Below are 24,549 nucleotides of genomic sequence, written 5' to 3' on the forward strand. Positions count from 1 at the left end.
TGGTGAAGACACAAAACCAGCACTGAAACGGTATCATCCAGTTGTATAAGGTACATTAACTATTTGATAATTTTAACACTTTTAGAATTTATTTTATAAAGTTTTATATTTTAGTATAATAATTTAAGTTTCTCTGGTATTAAAACTCCCAAACCATCAATTACCTGTGACAGCGCTATCCCAAGCGCCACCCCTGCTATAGTATACAAATTCCTTTCAGCCCAAGATCTTACAATCTCTATACAGCCACTTGTCCAAACCTTCTTGGCAGCTTCAGCAACCTGAAACATGAACATAAATCTTATTAGGAATACTATTACTGTATGGCATGGAATACTTAAATGAAAATGAAGTATAGCCAACCATCATGTTCAGCAGTATTGCTAATGAACTTGTAGGAGGACAAATTAACGTATTGCACTGATTTAAACTCAAAGGCCATGTCAATAGGCTCCGTGCGTATAGCAATGTGCTGCTACAGGCGGATACTACGAGAACTACTTGTAGGCTTGTCATCAACATATATATTATTATTTTTTTTTTTATTCCGTCGGATCCCGGCCAACTAGTCACTCATAACGAGTGCACCTCAGCGCAAGTGTGGACTTCGGTCCTATGTTCATAGACATCTATGACGTAGTGCAGAGGGCGGCCACTAGAGGGAACCCAAGAGTTGGAACTTAATCAGAGACAATTCTGTCCGACGCCGGGGTGGTATCCGGTGTGGCTTAGCGGATAAAGCATCAGCACGTAGAGCTGAAAACCCAGGTTCAAATCCCGGCGCCGGAGAGAATTTTTCTCCGTTCCATTACTCTTTCATCGTATGATGACGCAGAATATCTGCATGGAAATATCATATGTACTTCGGTACATTAAAAAATAATATATATGATATGCGTAAATCACTTCGTGATTTAAGACGGCGCTTATTCCGTCGGATCCCGGCCAACTAGTCACTCATAACGAGTGCACCTCAGCACATGTGTGGACTTCGGTCCTACGTTCATAGACATCTATGACGTAGTGCAGAGGGCGGCCACTAGAGGGAACCCAAGAGTTGGAACTTAATCAGAGACAATTCTGTCCGACACCGGGGTGGTATCCGGTGTGGCTTAGTGGATAAAGCATCAGCACGTAGAGCTGAAAACCCGGGTTCAAATCCCGGCGCCGGAGAGAATTTTTCTCCGTTCCATTACTCTTTCATTGTCATCAACAGCTATGTGTGCTCTGTGTTAATGAGGTTTGGTGAAATTGCCCAACAATTAGAAATATCAAAACACATATTAATGAAATCATTTTATATTCAAACACATATTATTGAAATTATTTTATTTACTTTTTCATTGTTTGAAGTTTGAAAACAATTTACATATGTATTTTTATATTTGCAATAATTCATATTTTTATTTCACACTTCGCTTAGGCACCACTGATAGGGCTCATGTACTACCAGTGGTGCGCGTACCATAGGTTGATAACCGCTGCATTACACTATTGACTTGTTGCTTGTATCTTTGTAACTTTTATGAAACAGGCCCCTGAATGCAGTACTAGGGAAACTGACTATTTCCCTAGTGATTCGTCCTGGACTTCTCGATTGTTATGTTGGTATCTAGTGGGGAGGAAGCTATAAAAATGAGTTATACACTTTCACTCCTTGAACGCAGCGTTCAACGTGGATCCCACATTAGCTATATTATAAGTGTCATCAACTTGATCATGTGTTAATGACCTTCATTCATAAAGGGTGGCATTACCAAAATTGCATTGCTCTCCTCCAATACAGGTTTTATTCCGGGGAAACCTTTTATCTTCTATAATTTAATCTCCTGGTTCTATCAGTTTCAAAATTCCACAGTCATTTGTGATAAAACTATCACTGGCTCTACCTCCATAACATTTGAAAATTAATCTTACCATACCACAAAGTGCAAGTCCATTAAGAACTTTTGCAGTATATGCAGACTTATAATAAAGAGTATCTATATAATTATACGCTGACTGATTTCAGGAGGTTGTTCTATTTTAACTTCAGTGCAGTCAATAATAGCTCTACAGTTCGGATAATTATTCTTAAAAACACTAGGCAATGCTGCATTAATATTATCCTTGCCGGGCCAGAAAACAAACTTTTTAGTCGCCTGTGCAAGTATAGGTAAAACAGATTGGAACATTATAGAAATAGTACTCGGTGAACATCGAAAATTACAGAAAGGGCAGCAAATGGCAAGGCTAACATAAAAGTCTATTTTATTTACTAATTTTGCGTTGAGTAGTGTCTAACAGTAAGTTCAAAAATAAATTTAAAATGTCTGTGTTAACACCAGAGAGGAGATTTAATTGTAATTCATTACTGAACTATAACCACAAAATCCTCTTTCTTCATATGGAGAGTTAGGCCCAAACAGTTTACTAGCATACTTAGGTTTAGCATAATAATGTGTAGAAAGTTGATATACATGGTTGTGTGCTGGTACTGTTTCCGTATAAGTTAACTGTTTTTCTTGTAAATTCAATACATGACTACTTTATGCAAGTAAACGACCTTTATTAGAAGAATTTGGCCGATTATTGTCATATAAAATACTTTGAAATACCACTGTTATTATTAAATCAGCCATGACAATACGCGGTGACATGACTGCTAGTGCGGTAACACGCAAGAACTTACAATTTTCGCCACACAGAGCATGGCGGTGCATTTCTCCCTGCAAAGCACGGAGCCTATAGGCACAGTTGTGTTTCTTGGGCTACTCACAATCCACATATTGAATTTAAAAAAGATATCAACACTCCAAGTGTGACAGTTTGCTGTGGGATTAGTGCTAAAGATCCTGTGGGTCCATTCCCTTTTTAGGTGAGAGTTACTGATATGTGACCTTAATTGAATGACGACTTTCTTCCAGAAGTTGGTAAGTGGCATAACATTGACAAATATTGTTCTAACACGATAAAAAGCACCTCCACATTTTAGCATTGTTGCACACAATTGGTTGGATTTTGCTCTGCAGTGGATCAGGCAGCGGTGACAAACTGAACACCTGCCCAATCACCTGATCTTACACTCTGAACTTCTTTCTTTAGGTTGTCATAAAAATTATGTTTATGCAGAAATACCCTGTGAGGTCGCAAGATGTGTGCCTCTATGGACAAAAGGCTAGAAAAATGCACTGAGGCAGAAAGAATCCATTTGGAACAATCGTATTTACTTTCTACCGGAATATTAATGTTATATATACATATAAGGTCTTTTTTTTTTTTTTTTTTGTTTTATTTCAGCATCATGTTCTTCACAACAGAGATGAATAAATTTTGTCAAGAATACTGCATCAATAGTACTGCCCTAGTACTTCTGCGCTACTTGGTATTTCTGTTTTATATATATATATATATATTGCAGTTTTGCAATAAAAATAATTTTTTTTTAAATTTCATGTGATATTGAAAAAACAAAGTAAATTCAATTAAATGAATAATACGAAAAAGATGCCACTAACAAAGTCTTATAAATATTTAGCTTCATTGAAAACTTACCGGCAGTTCTTGTGCTCCATAACCACACATGATGTTAACCAGACCACTCTGTAACATTGACAAAATATCTATATTAAGTGCTTTGACGAATTATTTTGTAAACAACAAATTACAAGATGCAGACAATATGTAATATGTTAGCATTTTCTTTAATGTTTACACAGAACTACAATACTATAATGAAATAATAAAGTATTTTCAAATTACAAATGCATTTACAAAATTTACACTCAAGTTCTCTGAAGATTTCCACGATTTGTATATAAAAATGCCAAGAATGTTAAGCAAAGAACATGACAATTCATATTTATTCTGTATCACTATTAATAAGATATGTTCAATACACTATTCAACACAAGTTAGAAATGTAGTGGCAAGCTTCTGCACTAAACACGTATTAATATCAGACTAATGCAATAACCTAAGCAGTTAAGAAGACCTGTTTATATGGACATTTCTCATTTCATTTCAAGCTTCATGGAAATGACACATAAGTGCCAAAAATGAAGGCCTGAAATGAAATGCAGCGAGGTTAGAAGCTTTATTGTCTTGTCTCCTGTCTGACAGTGTCATTATAGGTATCAAGCCACCTCACTGAAGCTTGATTTAATTCCGATTCATTTAAGTGTTTAAATTCAGAGTCCAGAATTCTCTGCATTGAAAACAAAATATCTAGGAGGTGGGAAGGGGGTAGGGAAGCTGTGGGCAAAAATTTATGGAAGATTTTATTGAACTGTATAAAGTATGTTATCCATTTTATTGAATAAAAAAAATTGGATTATAATAATGTTGAAAAGATATGTTATCATAAAGAACATAAATATGTACTTAATCTTCAACGATTGGTTCAAATTTTTCACTGAGATATACAAGGTAATTCAGGACCTTTGCAACAAACTCTGGGGATCGATAGATCCTATTATCACAGTCTACTATTACTATATACAGTCACGAAACTTGAGTTTTGAGGGTGCTAGAAACAATAGACTGTGACAGTACTATTTTGCATTGCCTGTAATGAGGCGATATTAGCGATCCTAGTGGTGAGCAACTACCTAATGTTTGCATATTTACTACGTATTGAGCTTCGCGACTGTATATACTAGACTGTGCTATTATATAGCTCAACTGATTAATTGTATATGCTTGTAAATCGAATTAATCTGTTTGCTATGTATTCTACATTTTTGTATATGGTAGCTTTTGTATAGCTCAACTGATTAATTATATATGCTTGTAAATCGAATTAATCTGCTTGCTATGTATTCTATATTATTGTATAGCTCAACTGATTAATTGTATATGCTTGTAAATCGAATTAATCTGCTTGCTATGTGTTCTATATTTTTGTATAGCTCAACTGATTAATTGTATATGCTTGTAAATCGAATTAATCTGCTTGCTATGTATTCTATATTTTTGTATAGCTCAACTGATTAATTGTATATGCTTGTAAATCGAATTAATCTGCTTGCTATGTATTCTATATTATTGTATAGCTCAACTGATTAATTGTATATGCTTGTAAATCGAATTAATCTGCTTGCTATGTATTCTATATTATTGTATAGCTCAACTGATTAATTGTATATGCTTGTAAATCGAATTAATCTGCTTGCTATGTATTCTATATTTTTGTATAGCTCAACTGATTAATTGTATATGCTTGTAAATCGAATTAATCTGCTTGCTATGTGTTCTATATTTTTGTATAGCTCAACTGATTAATTGTATATGCTTGTAAATCGAATTAATCTGCTTGCTATGTATTCTATATTTTTGTATAGCTCAACTGATTAATTGTATATGCTTGTAAATCGAATTAATCTGCTTGCTATGTATTCTATATTATTGTATAGCTCAACTGATTAATTGTATATGCTTGTAAATCGAATTAATCTGCTTGCTATGTATTCCATATTTTTGTATAGCTCAACTGATTAATTGTATATGCTTGTAAATCGAATTAATCTGCTTGCTATGTATTCTATATTTTGTATAGCTCAACTGATTAATTGTACAGGGACATCATTTTATTTTTACTAACATTTTTAATATTAACTTGTCTATACCTCTGGATCACGCCGTTTGCTATCCCCTTCCACGACTGGAGTTCGATGATACTGATGTAATATACAAACAAATCACTTTACTAGGTATAGGAGGGAAGAAAAGTAGTTCATCCATTTATGTAAACTAGGAAATATTGCGCTTTTGAGTTTCATCATTTTCATTAGGTTTTTGTTTAATCAAAATACAGTACAGTATTAACAATGAGTGTTTTTACTCACGAACTGAGCTGTCCATGTGGACGTATTCATTATGCAGTGTATATTATACTGTCTACAACACATTAGCGTACAATATAGAGAATGAAGTTAAATTGAAAAATAATCATAATATGGATATTAAACACATTTCGATACAGGCTTCAGTTCTAATGTGCATATTATTGCACTATAGACTATTGTACTTAATTCCAATTACCAGTTCTTCGTACTAGTAACTCATGTAGAAATAATTCTGTACCTACTCTATAAAAGAGTAACTTACATACTGTAAATTCAATCTTCACTTCTGCCCGAAAAGATAAAATTACTCAGACATACTATCTACTGTCCATCCAAGTGGTTATGTCGTAGGGTCGTAGAAAGGAGGGAAATCATGTGACAATTAATTACTTAACGAGGCCCTTTTATTTAAGTTATTTTAAACAGTTGTATAATATTACGTAGACGTCCAATTCCTAAAAGAAATTAATGTTTTCAGAAAAGAGCTAAGGCAGCCCAGCCACTAGCTGGCGAATAAAAGCTGGTTGGGGAAACCGGGATACGATGTAGGCAAATGGACAACAGTACCTGTGCGAAAATGATTCAATATTGAAAGCTCTTTCGTCACTGGAAAATGCAAACATATTTTTGGAACGTACTGTGGCTACTATGACTGTATATGCGGTCTTGGATCTGTGTGGAAGACGGTTGAAGGATTGGGAATGAAGTACATTCAAAAACTCAGGTACAATAAAAATTGAAGTAAAAATAAAATGATGTCCCTGTATATGCTTGTAAATCGAATTAATCTGCTTGCTATGTATTCTATATTTTTGTATAGCTCAACTGATTAATTATATATGCTTGTAAATCGAATTAATCTGCTTGCTATATATTGTATATTTTTGTAGAGTCACCAGCGTAGCTCAATCAGCATACTTGCTTACCAGCTGATCTGGAACTGTGCTCAGATTTGGGTTAGATTCCCACGTGGGCTAATTATTGGGTTTTTTCCGAGGTTTTTCCCAACCATACAGCAAATATGAGATAATCTATGGCGAATCCTCGACCTCAACGCTTGTCACCAAGAAATTGTACATATAACTCTTGACTTGTTCCATATCTTAAAGCTTCAGTGCGTAATGTAAGATCTACGGAATACAATAAATAAAATGAAATGACTCCAAAGATCCTATACAACCAACATCAAGAGATACTCTTTCCTTTAAACAATGGTGAAAATACAAATTACCACTATATGTTACAAAAATAAAAATATGGGGTCATAATGAAGGCATATACAGTATATCAATCTCAAATTTTTGGTAGAATTTAAGAACCAGTCAAACTCTAACAAAAATAATATAGCTACTGATACATTAATTACTTACAGATATGTCAGTTGCATTCATGCAGCACGAAAATGGAACACCACATCGTTCCACGCTTGGTGAACTACAGTTGAAATATTCATTCTTTGACCAGTCCATGTATCCTTCAGAACTGAGGCCACAGCATCGAAACTTAAACAAAATTGTACATTTACTAAATTAGGCTAATATATACATGATGCAACGTTAAGCTATCTATATAAGGGGTTTTTCAACAGACATGTATAATGTATCATGGCTTAGGTTACATGAAAAGAGAAATCTGTACTCGCTTTCTCTCTTACATCGAATTATGCACACTTCATCCCCCTCTTATTTATTCGCCCATTTTCATAACTCTCTCTCGCTATCATAATATTAATACTCGATCACAACGTGATAACACATCATCTCTGTATTCCTCATCTTTCACTGTTGCTACCTCTCGTCACTGGAACTCTGCCACATGAAGTCAAGGGCTGCCAAACCTTGAAATCTTTCAAATCCAAGTTAGAAAAAAATTATCTTATGACGAGTTGCCAAACTAACTTACTGTTACGGTAAGTGTTGTATTGCATGTTTCCACGTATTCACTACAATTTTTTTAATATTCTAATGATATTTAACTTATTTTATTTTTTTGTTTTCAACATATTTCCCAATAATGGCATATCTATAATATACTATAAGGTGATAACTTGAGCTATTTATAATCATAATTTTCCTTACTGTGTGGACCTAAAAATATTCTGTTCACTGTATGCTTTGTACTTCATTATTTTATTATTATTATTATTATTATTATTATTATTATTATTATTATCATTATTATTATTGGAACAATCCAGATGTTTGAGAGGGCAGAGCATGTAGCATGTATGAGTGAATCCAGAAATGCATATAGAGTGTTAGTTGGGAGACCAGAAGGGAAAACGACCTTTGGGGAGGCCGAGACGTAGATGGGAGGATATTATAATGAATTTGAGGGAGGTGGTATATGATGACAGAGAGTGGATTAATCTTGCACAGGATAGGGACCGATGGCAGGCTTATTTGGGGGCGGCAATGAACCTGTGGGTTCCTTACAAGCCATTTGTAAGTAAATATTATTATTACTATTATTATTATTATTATTATTATTATTACTATTATTATTATTATTATTATTATTATTAATATTATTATTATTATTATTATTATTATCATCATCATTATTATCATTATCATCATTATCATTATCACCAAAATTATTATTGTCTCATATTTTTATACTTTGTATGTCTCGTTTATTTTGACTTACTGTTCACATTTTATTATTCATTTTCCTTTCTTTCTACAGTTCTTCTTCTTCTTCTACATCATGGAATTAGGCATTAGGCCTGTTTCCACATCAACATATCGAGTTCTTTCTACAGTATATGTTATATATTATGTCTGATTTCTACTGACTTGTTGTTTCCATTATATTATGATTATCTACTTCATTTTTGTGTGTATGTTCTGTACTTTGTAAATTTGTAGTGTTTTACTCCTGGTTGAGTGTTAGAGATGGCCATCTTAACTCTGCCAGGTTAAATAAACCATTATTATTATTTTTTTTTATTATTATTAATGCAGTAATAGCACCCTATATGTAATCTGTTCTATTATGTACATCATTAGTATCTTCCTTAGTTCTTTTTCCAAAGGTCTGCAGAAAATGCCTCTTTTATAGGAATCTCAAAATGAATTACATTATGGTGCAATTACAGCTCATTAGTTTTTAATGCAGAGATACATATGGAAGGAATAATATGATAATGAAAGGAAACGGACCAATTTTAAGTGCCAATTGTACATCAAGTCCAGACTTTTTTTTCAGATGCATTAAGAATTAATAAAAGTCTACATGAATAAGTAAGTATTATGCTCCTTATCACAAAAAGTTAGATACTGAAATCGCAAAACTACAATAAGAGTCTCACTTTTCCTACACAAATCTGGGGGAGGGGGAGAGGAGGGGAAGTCAACCTATTTTACAATAAATTCTTCGTATTTTAAAAAATATACCTGCTTGCCAATACATAAAAGCGTTGATGATCACAGTCAATGATAAGTATCTTACACAGAGAAGGACGAGAAACAGATAGACACAGCTCCTGACAGACAATTATTGATCCCTAGAAGAAGGTAAATACTGAACTGTATTCCTTACACGCAACTTAGTGACTGTATGGATTTTATTTCCTTACCTGCACACACACATTACGACATATCTCAAAAGTACCAGTGTCCCCTTTGTGGGGAAAAATCGAACAAACCATAATATTATTAATTTTCCTGCTTAATTATTTCTTCTGTATTAGGTACTTTCCATACAACAGAATATGTAATCTACAATTGCCTAGTATTAGTCAGCAGGACAAACGAATATAACAGTGATGGGTATTCGTACATTATCAATAAAGAAATTAAGAGTCCACTGCAAGAATGATGGATGTCATTTGGAATACATTTTTCAGGAGAAGCAATTGAAAGTTTGAAATGCTTAGCGCTCAAAGTTCAACTGTGATTTTCCGATCATTACTGGGCAGTATTAATGCCATATAACTCTCAATGTACATTCTACATGTCTTAAGCTATGCATTGACAGTCTTGGTTCATTTTCGACAAGAAAGTGGCATCCATCATTCTTGCAGTGGACTCTTCAAATAACACTAACATGCTTGAAGACTCTAATTATCTCTGTTATTTGCACTCTGGATTTTTTCAACTGCCTATGTAAAAGAAGAAGAAAGTCCAATCCAAACCTCCTCTGCATAAATCACCACTGTTTTCTTCTTCATTTAGAAGTCAACGAACTATGGATGAAAGACTAGATGCCAGTATTTGAACATTTAACCAGAGACAGAAAAATCTGGGAGCTTCATACTGCGATGTCGAAATATAATAGTCTAAAACAGCCCTGAGCATAGAGGGGAAGAGAAAAGGAAGGGAGATGCACCCGCCCATGTCCTTTCTGTTTCACCGCTTTAGAAAATAACACAGAATAAAGCACTATGCATCAGTGGAGGATTTTAGGCTACCAGCAAGAGCCAAAAGCTATGATGCGTGCCTTATACAATTCATCACTCAGCAATGCTTGCCTTCAGCTCTACTCGTTATCGGTCTGATACAAAACTGTCTCTGCCGGGGAATGTCGAGTGGGAAGTTAAGAGGTAGTCTGCAGAGGCCTGGTCTAAAATCACAAGTCTGATGCATTGGAAAACAACAGTGACTGTTCAACTAACAGTAAAAGCTTGCATTGCGTCTAATAGGCAAACCAAATAAAAATACTGGTATTTTATATTACAAAGAAGTGTATATAATTCGGATACATTTTATTTGCATGGTTATTTTTCTTTGCACTTAAAATAATTGAAGCGCATAAAATCACTTTACAATTGAATGGGTCATCAGCCTCGGTAGCGCAGTCGGTATAGCGCTGGCCTTCTGTGCTAGAGGTTGCGGGTTTGATCCTGGCCCAGTCAATGGCATTTAAGTGTGCTTAAATGTGACAGGCTCATGTCAGTAGATTTACTGGCATGTAAAAGAACTTCTGCCACACAAAATTCCGGCACACCGGTGATGCTGATATAACCTCAGAAGTTGCGAGCATCGTTAAATAAACCATAATTTAATTTTAATGAGTCACCCTAACAACATTGTAACAGCCATAAGTAAGAATGTTAAGAATATTGAAAAAAGTATTTTTTAACGAAACACCCACACCCTAGAAGGTTTAGTTCTGTATTATAATTAAATCCACATTACATTACACAACTAAACCTTCTACAGCAGGGATGAAAAACTGTGCTCCAATTGAGACAGATGTCATAAACCAGAACACGTAACTCATCCCTTCCCTTCAACCCTCGCGTCATTGTAGGGTAGGAGGAGAAAAGATATGTAATCAGTGTGCTTGGTAAACGTCACAGAAACGTTACTGAAGGCTCCAGCCTTGTGGATGGAGGAATAAACTCCTTCCCCATGCTTCCACTCCTCTCTTCCCCAGTTCTGCAACTCTGTTCTACAGTGTTGATGTTTCGTTAAAAAGTATTTTTTTTGGTTAAGTGAGATATGGTCCACTGTGCAATAGGTGCTCTCTACGAAAATGTCCAACGTTTAGAAATGTCCACATAGAAAATTCGTCCATGCCATAAAAATGTCCTTACCTGAAAAGGTCCACTGTCAACAAGTCCTCTCCTTAAAAATGTCCACAATTAAATTCGTCCATTTCCCTAAAATGTCCAACAAGGAATACTGCAAGGAAAGTGCTGAGGAATTTATTGTCATTTCAATTATGTTATACATATTACATATGTAATACAAAAGATACATCTATTGTTCATCTTGAGGGTCACTATATAATTTCAAATTATATGATATCACTCTAAGAATCGAAACATTTCATTCCTATCTTTGTAATCTTGATAATTACAGACAATGTTGAAAATTCTGGTTTAATTATTGATATACCGTTTATTTACTAGTTGCCTAATATTTGTATTCCCACCAAAGACCTGAGTTACAAAATGTTCTGTTTCCGATTGCTGTTGTTTGCAAATAGCTAATGAATTGCCAAATGTTCAAGTGATGTGTCTCTACAAGTCGTCGGAATTAAGAGTGGAATTCTTCAACCACATTATTCGTACACTGTCTGCCATTAATTACTAATTCATAGACTTTCCACGTTTCAGGAGAAAATCTAGGGGGGAATTGCTCGCCTTTGCCCTCTTGCCAGATGATCAGTAATATATATATAGGCCCTAATTATTATTACAGTTAATAACTCATTTCTGTTGAACAGCTTTGTATGTTGGACCTTTTTTTGTATGGACCTTTCGTATGATGGACTTTTCCGTATGATGGGCTTTATAATATGGTGGACCACATAGATGTTGGGCTTTTTCATTCCATGGACGAATTGTATGTAGGACTTTAAATGTTGGACTATTTAGTTTGTGGACATTCTTTTGTGGACCTTTTGTACTTGTGGACGTTTTGTTATGGACCTTATAACCTGGAAGCATTTTTTTCAAAATTCTGAACATTCTAACTTATGGCTGTTACAACGTTGTTGGGGTGATCCATTAAATGAAATAATTTCAACATATTGCTTAGACCATTCTTAATAACAACGAACTATGATAATTTCAAAATTAATTCCACAATCAGAATAAAAGAGTGCTCAAATGTCTCATGTCAAAGATTTCATTACTCACCTCTTGCTGAGCAAAATCTATTAAGTTCTGGAGATCCACATCTTCTCTATATGTATGAATTATCTTATCAGTAAATTGTTCTTCAAGTACTGACTGCATTGTATGCGGGAAAACGAAGCCCATAATAGCGATTGCCATTTCCAGAAGGAAAAATATTAGTAGGCACAGGGAATACTGTGAACAAAGATTCAATTTTATTTTATCAAGTATGCTAAAAAAAATATTCCAAGTATCATTTGGTACATAGGCCTAGCAGTGGCTTCACATTTGACCAACCACTCGAAATGAAGACAAATTAAAACAAGAAAAGCAGTTCCACCAATGAAGAGAATATACTGGAAAAATAAACAATGAAAAGAGAAAATGAAGGAAAAGTAGAGAGTATTTTATTAAGAGGATGAGAGGGAGGGAAATGTGTAGTAGGAGAAGAGATGGCAGAGATCAGTAGAGAAGAGGGGAAAAAAACTACATATTTAAAGCTACTTTTATTCATAAAATGAATGATGATGTGACGATAAAAGCGCAACAATGATGAAGTTGAAATGAAGGAAAACCTGATAAGCTGATACATCCATCTCAACAGCATCTCATGAAGAACGAACATTAGACTGTTTGGTGAGAAGTCGTTTTTGATTGAGACGGGAAAGAAAGATACGAAAAAGAGACACAAACAAAAAAAAAAAGAAAGAAAGAATGGTAGGAAATTAATAGGAGAGAGGACACAGATAGAGAGGGAAGAGGACAGAGGGGAGAGGACAGGAGGAGAGAGGAGCGGATATTATGATTTTGATATTAAAAACCACCCTTTTACTAGTGCGTTAATTAGCCATGCTTCCATTTGTAGTTCAAAGAAGGAATATAAGCTGATGAGGGAAACATAATGTACGTATGACTAGGGTTATATTTTCAAGAAGTGAATTTAATTTAGTTCCACAGAAAATTTCTGAGAGATAATCTATGTTTCACCACAAATCACAAATTTCATATATAATTTGTAAAGTTGTTTCAGTAATTAAACTATGGTGCATATAAAATGTTTAAAATCTTCTAACTTACTGGCGCTCTACAGGCCCTAAATACACACAATAGTAAAAATTTGATAACTAACCTCCAATTTGAATCTACCAGATTTCAATATCCTGTTCACTTGCCTACAAACTTATAAATTTTACTAAATAACAAATAAGTAGGCTAATCTTTTTAAAAATTAGAGATACCAGGTAATTATGTAGTAAGCATTAGATGAATTAGACCATACAGTGAGTCTAGAGATAGAGTGGACCATGGCGGCAGCCTTGCACTGAGTGATAGTTCTCACGTCTACCGCCATGTCAGTGTTGCAGCTCATAGTTGCTTGCGGCAAGTTTCGTTAGTTGAGTTGTATCTGTTCCATGTGAAGGACGGTTGTGCATGTCAGGAGTAAAATTGTGTTGTTTGTGATAAGTTATTGTGAGTATACCTTAGAACAACGTATTTTTCTGTATGATATGTATGTGAAATCCTAATCTTCAGAAAGACAGTGTTAGTCGTTAGTTAGTTAGTCGTTAGTTGAGTTGTATCTGTTCCATGTGAAGGACGGTTGTGCATGTCAGGAGTAAAATTGTGTTGTTTGTGATAAGTTATTGTGAGTATACCTTAGAACAACGTATTTTTCTGTATGATATGTATGTGAAATCCTAATCTTCAGAAAGACAGTGTTAGTCGTTAGTTAGTTAGTCGTTAGTTGAGTTGTATCTGTTCCATGTGAAGGACGGTTGTGCATGTCAGGAGTAAAATTGTGTTGTTTGTGATAAGTTATTGTGAGTATACCTTAGAACAACGTATTTTTCTGTATGATATGTATGTGAAATCCTAATCTTCAGAAAGACAGTGTCTGACAAACTTCCATCGTAAGTTTCCAGAGGTTACAATTCCTAGCAGGACAACTGTTCATAACTTTGTGAATAAAGTCAGCCAAACAGGATCTTTTTTTTTTTTTTGAACAAAAAAAGAGATCAAAAACACCGTGTGTTGAGTGAAGAGAAGCTGGATGAAATAGGGGCCAGGTTATAACACACACTCCAAAAATCACTGAAACATTTAGCGCAAGAGACTGGCATTTCCAAGTCATCAGCTGCTGTGGCAACGAAACTTCTGAAACTTAAGCCATTCAAGGTGACTGTAGTTCATGCCTTACAATCACAGGACCCTGTAAGTGGTAAATTTTTGCAACTGGTTTTTGCAGTCCATCCATGATGGCTACGTGGATCCACTTTTAACCTTCTTCATAGATGGTTTCAACTTAATAATTACATTTCTACTCAGAACAATAGATACTGGGCTACTGAAAATCCCCATATTATTCATGAAGTTCCAGCATGCTCCCTGGACCGTCCTCATGCGATTTTTATTTATGAGAAAAAGTGCATGCGACAAATCTGCACACATTACAATTGAAGAACAATATCACGACAGAAATACAGCCAATCAATCAATAAGAGCTTTTACGAGTAAACAGATATCTTTTTCGAGATGTAATGAATGTGTTCGCACTCATGGTCATCATTTTCAACACCTATTGTGATGCAGGTAAGCCAACTATGTAGTATAGTATGTGAATGTCGGTTCTGCTGCACGTGACTTGCCGGCTGTTTACATGTAAATCTGACCGTAGGTGAGGCAACTCTCGCCCAGTCCAAGGTTGCCACCGCTCCGGTCCACTCTATTTCTAAACACACTGTAAGTATTTTAAATGGGCACATTTACAAAATTACAATAATTTCTGATATTTTGTAAATTAATTACAGGTAATTGAAAAGAAAGCATTACTTTCTGAGGTACTTATTGCAATTACCAAATTAAATTATAATTCACCCCAAAGTGTTAAATAATTTTGTAAACGAAACAAGCAAACGTAAAGGCCTACACATGAACTGCACAATCTAAACTAGGTACAGTTTTTATGCAGTAGTTTCCTATATAAAAACTGAGAATTTGCCTCTATTAAACGCGAGAAATGTTCAAATTGTTTTATGATCTATATATACATTACTAGGCCAATTGGGTACAAATTCAATTTCTTAACCTCCTTGCACAACATAGTGAACTACGTCACAAAAGCTGTAACTGCCATAAAGTTTATCACAATCTGTTGCTTTATTTCTTCATACCTCACTTGATCTCACTTTAAGCTATTTCGAATTTTTTTTACAATATCATAACACTACGTGCCAAAGTGGACAAACCCAAATTCTTTGGTCATGCAGCAACCTGCATAAAAAATTACAAAACAAATAGCTATCATCCCAAATACCTTACAAGTATATGAAGTATTTTACAGATCTTCATATATGCCTACACTGCTACTTACGAATTTCAGAAGACAGGTGTTTTCTCTAAGAGCGCCAACACATCCTGCGAAACTCACAATGAAGATGACACCTCCAGCAATTACCATCACGAGAGAAATATTCAGAATCACATCGTACACAGTTTCTACTTTCACTAGACCCGTTGCTTGCCATTTGTCTACAAATGCATACAGTCCCACGCCTATTAGAAGACCACCAAAGAGCTGAAAAACATAACATTAGAACCGAGATCATTAACCTAACCTTGACCCACTGTCACAAAGCGAAATTGTTGCAAATGAACTTGCACAGTTATACATCCTGGTAATCCAACTTACCCAAAAAACAAAGTTGAGAAGGAAGATCATGTATTTAACACATGAACTAACATATGTAAAATTATTTGGTGTCCGTCGTCGATGCATCTTTACTCTTGCCACAAGTAGGGTTTAAAATGTTAGAGCCACTCCCATCCCTTTGTGGACGCACTCGACTAAATATTCTCTTTTCCTATGCATGAATCATACCGAGGAAAGTCTCGAAACACTGTAAACACAATATCAGTAGAAAAGAAGCCACAGAAATACCACAAACAGATAAACAATTGATATGAAACTACAACACATACGTTAAACATAGCTCGTTGGCTTACTCTCGCTGATATCGCTAATCGCTTACTGACGCTTACTTGGGCTTCTCATCGATGAGTTTTTTAACGTTGTACAGTTCACGGGACGGAGACTATATTATTGATGCGAAAATATTGAACGCGGGACTATATAAATGATACATTCTAAGTACATTCCCTGGGATTATAGAAGATCATATCTATAATAAAATTAATAAACTGTATTTGTCCCGCGCCGTGGCGTCGTGGTTTAAGGCATCCTGCCTAGGACTAGGCTAGGACTCGCGTTACGGAATGCGCGCTGGTTCGAGTCCTCATGGAGGAAGAAATTTTCTCATGAAATTTCGGCCAGTGTATAGGACCGGTGCCCACCCAGCATCGTGATGCACTTAGGGAGGTACGATGTGTAGCGAAAATCCGATTTCGCAAACCAGCTATAATGGCTGGGGGGATCATCGAGTTAACCACTCGATACCTCCATTCTGGTTGGATGATCGTCCTCCTTTGCTTCGGCATGTGGACGTGAGGCCAGCAGCCAGCTGGTCGGTCTGGCCCTTTCATGGGCTGTAGCGCAATGGATTTGGATATAAGCGCATTCATTTTTTCAACTCTTTTTATTTCAATATTAATCCATGTATTTCATTACGGTGGTAATGTGAGAAGAGATTGTGTGTACCGGTACTGTTACGAGCTGACGAGAAGATGAGCGAGCGGAAGGAATGCGTGACGTAATACTGGAGTCATAACATTTCTGTCGCATGCATCTTAGTACTACGTGTCCTGAAAATATTAGTCGCATTTCTAATTTAACATTTTAATGCGAAAGAATTTTTTTAACGTTAACAATAAATTAAGTTATAAGTTATTCTCAAAGTATTTAAGTACTTAAATTTAATTTTCTTCCGTTACTTTATTCAGTAATTCGACAATTTAAGAATAATTTAATCTGAAAAATAATTGTGTAGGCCCTATATTAATGCAATAATAGTAGCCTATATAATCAATAAGTTTACAATGTCATACTTTATTACATGAGTAACGAATATAATAATTGCGTGACATTATAACGAGTTTACATTGTACGAGTTTCATACGTTATTTTTTGTACAACAGAATTATAAAAGATATTAATAAAATATTAATTAATTAATGTCGAAACAATGAATACGTAATCTGTGAAAACAAAAGAGCGAAGTTATATTAAACTAATATTATTATATTGTAACGATTTTCAGCAACGATAAAGGCTGCTTATAATTCTGATATACAAAAGAAAATAATTATTTAATTTATATGATATGATGAAAGTTGAGCTTCCTTATTCGCTGTCCGACAGTGGACGGGCAAGCTCGGTGTCGTCACTTTCTTTATCTGATTGTGAGTCACTCGAGTCACTAGTATCACTTTCGGCACTCTCCAATGCAATGATGAACTCATCCATAGTGTTTTCTAACAACCCATCCTTTTCTCAGTATTGAGTCTTCAGTTTCCGCATATGATTGCAGTACCCTAATCAATCAATCCAGGTAACTGATGAACGTTTTTTCACGTATCAGGCGTTTTACTTTCGCTCATGCAAGCTCAATCGGACTAAGGTCGCACATATATGGAGGCAAAATTTGATCGATACGAAATTCTTTTCTGGGTATTTGTGTCTTTCTATTAACATAAAAAGTAAAAAGTTCAGTTTCCTCATTTCTACAGCGAAAGGCACGTTGTTTTCTCCAGCCACGAAATCATTTCTGCTCTTACAGAATTCCTTGTTGGTGATTTGTTTTCTTGAATAGAGTGGTATGGAGCATTATTCATAACAGCACTTTTTTTCTGGCAGATTAGGCAGGAGCTGAGCAGCATTCAAAATTTGTTGAATTCATCTGGCCGTGGTAATCTCCTGTAGTCTTTTTTTTTTTTTTTAGTAGGTTATTTTACGACGCTTTATGAACAGCTTAGGTTATTTAGCGTCTGAATGAGATGAAGGTGATAATGCCGGTGAAATGAGTCTGGGGTCCAGCACCGAAAGTTACCCAGCATTTGCTCATATTGGGTTGAGGGAAAACCCTGTAAAAAACCTCAACCAAGTAACTTGCCCCGACCGGGAATCGAACCCAGGCCACCTGGTTTCGCAGCCAGACGCGCTGACCGTTACTCCACAGGTGTGGACTCCTGTAGTCCTACCAGCCTGGAAAATTAGTAATGAATTTTCCACGAAACCACTTTCTGAACCAGCATGAACGACTATAAGGCGATTAGTTGAACTTGACTTAGTCAATACTCCTGACTGACTGTCACTCTGCCAACATTGATGGATCGTTAAATTGTTATCTATCCAGGTTTCATCAATATATTATATTATATGGCGATGTTGCTCCCTGAATCGCCGTATTGCCCTCAGACACATACAACACCAATCAATAATATGTGGGCGTTCAATTAATATTTTCCTCGCATTCTGACATGTTCTCCATTTATAACCCATATTTTTCAAAACCCTTCTCAAGGAATGTACCCCCCCATGGAAAGTTTATTTTTTTCTTTCAATGCAGGCAACAGTTTTGGACATGTGGGCACCTGTTTTCTCACTAAATAAAATTCACTAATGGTATCTCGAATTACCCTCTTATCAAAATCGTCCAAATGAACATTTCTTTCCTCTTGATGTTTTCTGTTTCCCTGGAGTAGAAAGGAAAGTCTCACCAGCATCAGCACCTTCTCTACGAATTCTTGTTATTGAACTGACTGAAATACCAGTGTAATGAGATATTCGTAAATTTCCTTGTTTCACTTGTGGCTAAGTTTCCCTTGTTGTACTTCTTCATCACAAGCAAGTATAACCCTTCTAATAATTTCCCGGGCCTCACTGTGTATTGTTTTTCCTTTTTTTCTTCTGTGGTTCCATTATAAGATACCGTATACCTATGTAAAATTAACTATGCCTACTAATATTACCATTAACTTAGTTATTTTGACGAATAAAACACAATCTTTATAAACACTGTACCGGTACTGAAAATGAAACAATATCAGTAACCGCAACACATAGACGAATAAAACACAATCTTTATAAACACTAATGAAAATGAAACAATATTAATAACCGCAACACATGGATTCATAACACGACTGAGCAAGAGCAGAAGGTTTGTGAATGATTAATACAGTCCAATGCATAGCGTCACGTGCAGCGGGGATTCACAGGGATAACAGCGTCCCTCTCCACATGCCCCGCTCTTCTTCTCGTCAGCTCTTATCAGTAAGTGGCGGTAAAGTAAAATGTCGTTACTTATAACGAATTTGAAGGGACACTAAAAAATAATTAGGTAGTTCGTTATAACGAAGTTTAGTTCATGTTGAATCTTTCGTACACTACTTTTAACACTTGAATATAAATAATTGATTAAATGGCGATGTTATTCGTGTTATTTATGTAAGCATGTGTGGCTTACAGCTGTTTCGATGTTACTTGACACCATCCTCAGAGCCTACTATATCTCGGCGTTATCTCAACTTCACTGCCTGTTCTGTGTGTGCGTTCGTGTGATGAAGAGTTGTGTCAAATAGTGTGTGTTCTAAAATTGATCTGTGTGTAGAGAATTTGATTGGGGTGTGTTTTAGTGTGTCTGTATATTTCATATTGTTCTAGTGTGTTGAGTTTTTGGGTTGTATGTGTAGTTAAACTGATAAACATTACGTATCTATTTTACTATAGGATATAGGTACAGTTCATGAGATTATGTTTGCTACATTGGAGAATGGATGTCATAACAATGATGTTATTGCTTACTATGCATGTTTGCTAGAAAGCACTCTGAGTGTTGTTATAACGATGGTTGGTGTGGTATTATTATACAAACACACAAATGCACATACACAACCGCAGTTCATCGACCATTTGTAGGGATATCACTTCTTAAATGAAATGGTCAGTAATTTCCTTTTGTTTTAATTGCATTATGTCTTTTAAAAAATCTTAGATTGTTGAAAAGTCCTTCCATTGCTTAATCTGACAACACATTTTCTCGTTGCATAACGCGTTTCCTAACAATGTATCATGTATCCCTTGTGAGAGAGCAATCTTTTGTTCCTCTTCTTTCTGTTCATCATCATCAGTGACGTTGCCAGGATCATGGCAAAGGGAGTGCGGATGGGGTGCGAGTTGTAAAAATGTAGTACATAAAAAATCCAAAATGTTTTCTCATGCACTTGTGCGCATACTATACATCTGTTTATTAATATTACTATGTATTATTATTATTATTATTATTATTATTATTATTATTGGTCAGCATATCCATAACGATATATTAAGGGACGTAGTTTTTTCACATCCAAGAAATTGTTTGTTTTTGTTCTTCAAAATAACTTATGCCTAAGTATTTTTTTTAATAAATTGCCCTTTGGGGTGCGGAAAAGGGTGCTCCGATTTTTTATGGGGTGCTTGCGCACCCTTTCGCACCCCCCTGATCATCATCATAATCATAGTCATTCTGTACATTGTTCACGAACTGTTACTGTTCTTGCATCACCTCTACCGCAGAGCCTCATTTGTTAAAAATAGGTTGCACCACGGGAAGGTGAGGATGGGAATTGTTAAATTGTGGAATATACTTTACTACTCCTTGCAACCTGATATAAATTCTGCAAAAATAGTAGACATGTGGAAATGTCTCTTCCTTGGGAGTTAAACAAAATATTATTAACTTCCTACAAATCCAATTTAGTGTTCACGAAACTTTCAAATCAAATTTAAATAAATCTTCCTCCCTCTATCACCACCACCCATGTATTTGCAATTATGTTTGAGATTTACAGGTTCAAATCCAGCGAAGTGTGACGAATTTTTAAGAGCGATAAAATTCCTTAACATAACTTCCTATGGACGAGAAATGAAGCTGGGAGACCTGTATCGCAGATTTACAGCGCTAAAAGAACCCTGTCCCTGAAAAATTTGATGACTATTTCTTGTCCACGTCAGCATTTTTAAGCAGCATAACAGATTCATATGAGTGACTTAAGTGCATGCAGATTTCTTCCGCATTCTACCTATAACCCATACTATCCACTATCATTTTTTCTTTTTTCCTGGCACATATCTAATGAACCTGATGACCTGGTATAGTCTGATTGGGTCTTATTCCATTTTTCAGTGTCTTCTGGGTGATATTCTTCTTGATATATACCACATCATCTGCTGAGGGCATTTTGTGTAAAATAAATTGCATCACTGGCAATAGCATCAAATACCGTACCGAACCTAAAATCCCATCAATAGCAGAAAGTAGAAAACTACTAACAATGCTCAAAAGGCAACAAAAACACATCGTACTTCAATGGATCCCCTCACACATTGGATTAGTGGGAAACGAATGGGCCATCACTTGGCAAAAATGAGAACCAAAATATCGCAACAACTCAAATCATCGAAGCCAACACACACAGTAATTAATACAAGAAATGAAAACAGAATTTAATCAAATTATATTAAGCACATCAAAACAACATACCAAGGAAGAAAAAAAGTGGATCAATATACATATTGAAGGAAAACCCCTACACTGGTTACACCGCAAGAATGCCATAGCCAAATTTAGGATTGTAACAGGTCATGACTGCCTGGTACACCATTTGGACAGAATGAAAATATTCGAAACGGACACCTATATCTTATGCAACACAGAAACTGTAATGAAAGCATAACACCTACTTGAGTGAAGCGCCATAAGTAAAGACAAAGTGCAAAAGATATAACTAGCCTATATTGGGAAGCAAAAAGGAAAATGGTGTAACTATCAAGATTCAGGTCACTAGAAATCATCATCACCAACAGCATAAAAATTTTTCTAATTAAACAAGTTCACTTTCCTGAGATGTCTGAATGACCATTGCAATAATATGACACACTTCAATTACGATATCTATCTCTAGGTACAAAAACACCAAAGGACTGATATAGACTAAATTAAATCTTTACATTATTTGATGCTCAGCTATAATCTAATGTAGACCTATCTATCTCTGTCTACAGATGGAGGAATATGGAGTTGAGTAAGGATTGCAGACATGGAGAGTCGATCGGTACATATAAATTCATAATTTTGGTGAATTTTGAAAGCTTTTATTTCTTCACAGTAACAATTTTCTAGCATCCAAAAATTTTTGCATGATAAAATAAAACAAAAAACTTCTTTGTAAAATGATATTATGCAGAGTGAACTGCTCTATTTGGATGAAAAACTAATATATTACATAATTATATTCCAAAAATAGCCAGAAATAACAATAAAATGAATTATTGGTATACAAAATATACCGGTGTCTTACTATTACAGTACATAAGAAAATTGTTCCAAATTAAGTACATTGATTTCTTAAGTTATTTTTTAACTTCTTACAGGATATCTCATCTATCGTCGAAAGTTGCTGATTTTCCTTAAATATAAATAAAATATCTAAAACACTATTTTTCGTACTATATGTACATTCATATAAACATTAATAAAAATACATATATACATACACATTTAACACCCTTCTCTGTGACTTAAATGCACCAAAACACCAATCATATCCAATATTACACTAAAACTTAAAAAAAATATATTCAGGATAATGTAATTCAGAATATCAAATCCAACATTTGTAACAAGCCATGGTTTGAAAATTGAGAGTAAAAATAATATATTCATTTGGTTACAACATTACAATGATCTAATCAAATATACAAACTGATACACAAACCACATTACATAAGAATATAAACATCTACAGGCTCAAAATAACTGTTGCAATATTACACTTCAAATTTAGTAGCACAAAGTTCAGACAAATTACAATATACCACTGACCAGCAGGTACAATACGTAAAACCTATTTTTTGTCGTTCAAATTGAGATTTGACATACATATATCTTAAAGATCACTCAAGTTTCACTTCTTCATACATTAGCATTTTATGTTCACTGGGATTAAATATAATATTAAAGGTAATAAATAATTTACTCCTATATAACCCTACAATAAACTAAACTATTGGAAAATCAATAACTCTCAAGCAGTAGATATTATTGGCTGATATCAGTTTTCTTAACTGAGAAGCACTACTGTATGGAAGATATGAAATTGGCATTTTCAGTCTTCTAAAGGTACGTGTCCGTTAGTAAACCGAGTTGAAGAAACTCGTTTCTCAGCAGTGTATTTATCAGGTAACTGCACAGTTGCAGAAATTTGTTGCGCGTGTTTCCTTTGCCAAACATTTACGTGGCAGTAGGGGGTAGATTGGGAATATAGAAGTGTCATTACTTCATGTTCTAGTACATTTGTGCAATATGTAGCCTATACAAGAAGTTAAGGTGATAGCACCAATTGTGTTTACCTTCATTTTCACCTAATTTCTTTTGAATTTGTCAGTCTTCATTATTTTCGTTCCACTTCATGGAGAATTCTATTCAACTGAGGAGAAACAGTATTTCTGTCTTTATACCTTACTACAAGGGTCGTCCCAAAAGTACGTTTACAATGTATATTTCTCAATATTATAATTATAATAGGCCACAGAGAAAACCTAAGTTCAAATGGAGAAATAAAGTCCTCTTTGACGTAGACTGCGTAGGAGGGGATGAAGAGAGCGCATAGGATAGAGTAGAATGGAAGAAGCTTGTGAATGAGGCCAAAAACTTCCTTCGGTTTGAAGCACTATGGAAGTAAGTATACAATAGTTATGCACTCTGTTCTTCACTTAACACTTATTCTTCCACATAGTCTCTATGGCGACTGAGATATTTGTCTAGGCGTCAAACAATTTTTTCGATGCCACTTTCGTAAAAAGTGATATCCTGACTATTGAGCCACTGAAGCACGGTATACAGCTCGAATAATTGTTGCTCCCTTCTCCAAGCAATTGACCAGCAACATACCTTTCTGATCCTAGGAGATGGTAGCCAACACTTGACAAGCTTACTTCACGACCTTGAATTTCTTGATTCCCATTCCATGCTTGCCCTTTTCGTTTCTCATGTCTCGTCACAGTTACAATGCGTTCAACGAAGTCTTGATCGCCAATGGCATACTGTGGCAAGAATGACATGGTACAAGCCAATATCAAGCAAATTTTCATTATCGATCGAAGTGCTCTGTAATGTGCATTATATAATATACAAGCTTGAATTTACCTAATTGACG

General features: G+C 35.2%; 1 protein-coding gene across 1 annotated transcript in view; it reads right to left on the bottom strand.

The window, feature by feature from the left end:
* The window catches only part of LOC138697770 (tetraspanin-33-like), a 37,080-nt gene extending 20,654 nt beyond the window's left edge, over positions 1-16,426 (bottom strand). The window contains exons 1-7 of the mRNA XM_069823261.1: positions 16,375-16,426; positions 16,085-16,292; positions 15,767-15,970; positions 12,418-12,591; positions 7,196-7,327; positions 3,535-3,582; positions 165-281 (exon numbers count right to left, since the gene is read on the bottom strand). Of these exons, the coding sequence (XP_069679362.1) occupies positions 165-281; positions 3,535-3,582; positions 7,196-7,327; positions 12,418-12,591; positions 15,767-15,970; positions 16,085-16,171 (762 nt within the window). The 5' untranslated portion in view covers positions 16,172-16,292; positions 16,375-16,426. The remainder of the gene's footprint in view (positions 1-164; positions 282-3,534; positions 3,583-7,195; positions 7,328-12,417; positions 12,592-15,766; positions 15,971-16,084; positions 16,293-16,374) is intronic.
* Between the last annotated feature and the right edge of the window lie 8,123 nt (positions 16,427-24,549).

Source organism: Periplaneta americana, chromosome 4 (genome assembly GCF_040183065.1).
Source record: "Periplaneta americana isolate PAMFEO1 chromosome 4, P.americana_PAMFEO1_priV1, whole genome shotgun sequence".
NCBI classification, from domain to species: domain Eukaryota; kingdom Metazoa; phylum Arthropoda; class Insecta; order Blattodea; family Blattidae; genus Periplaneta; species Periplaneta americana.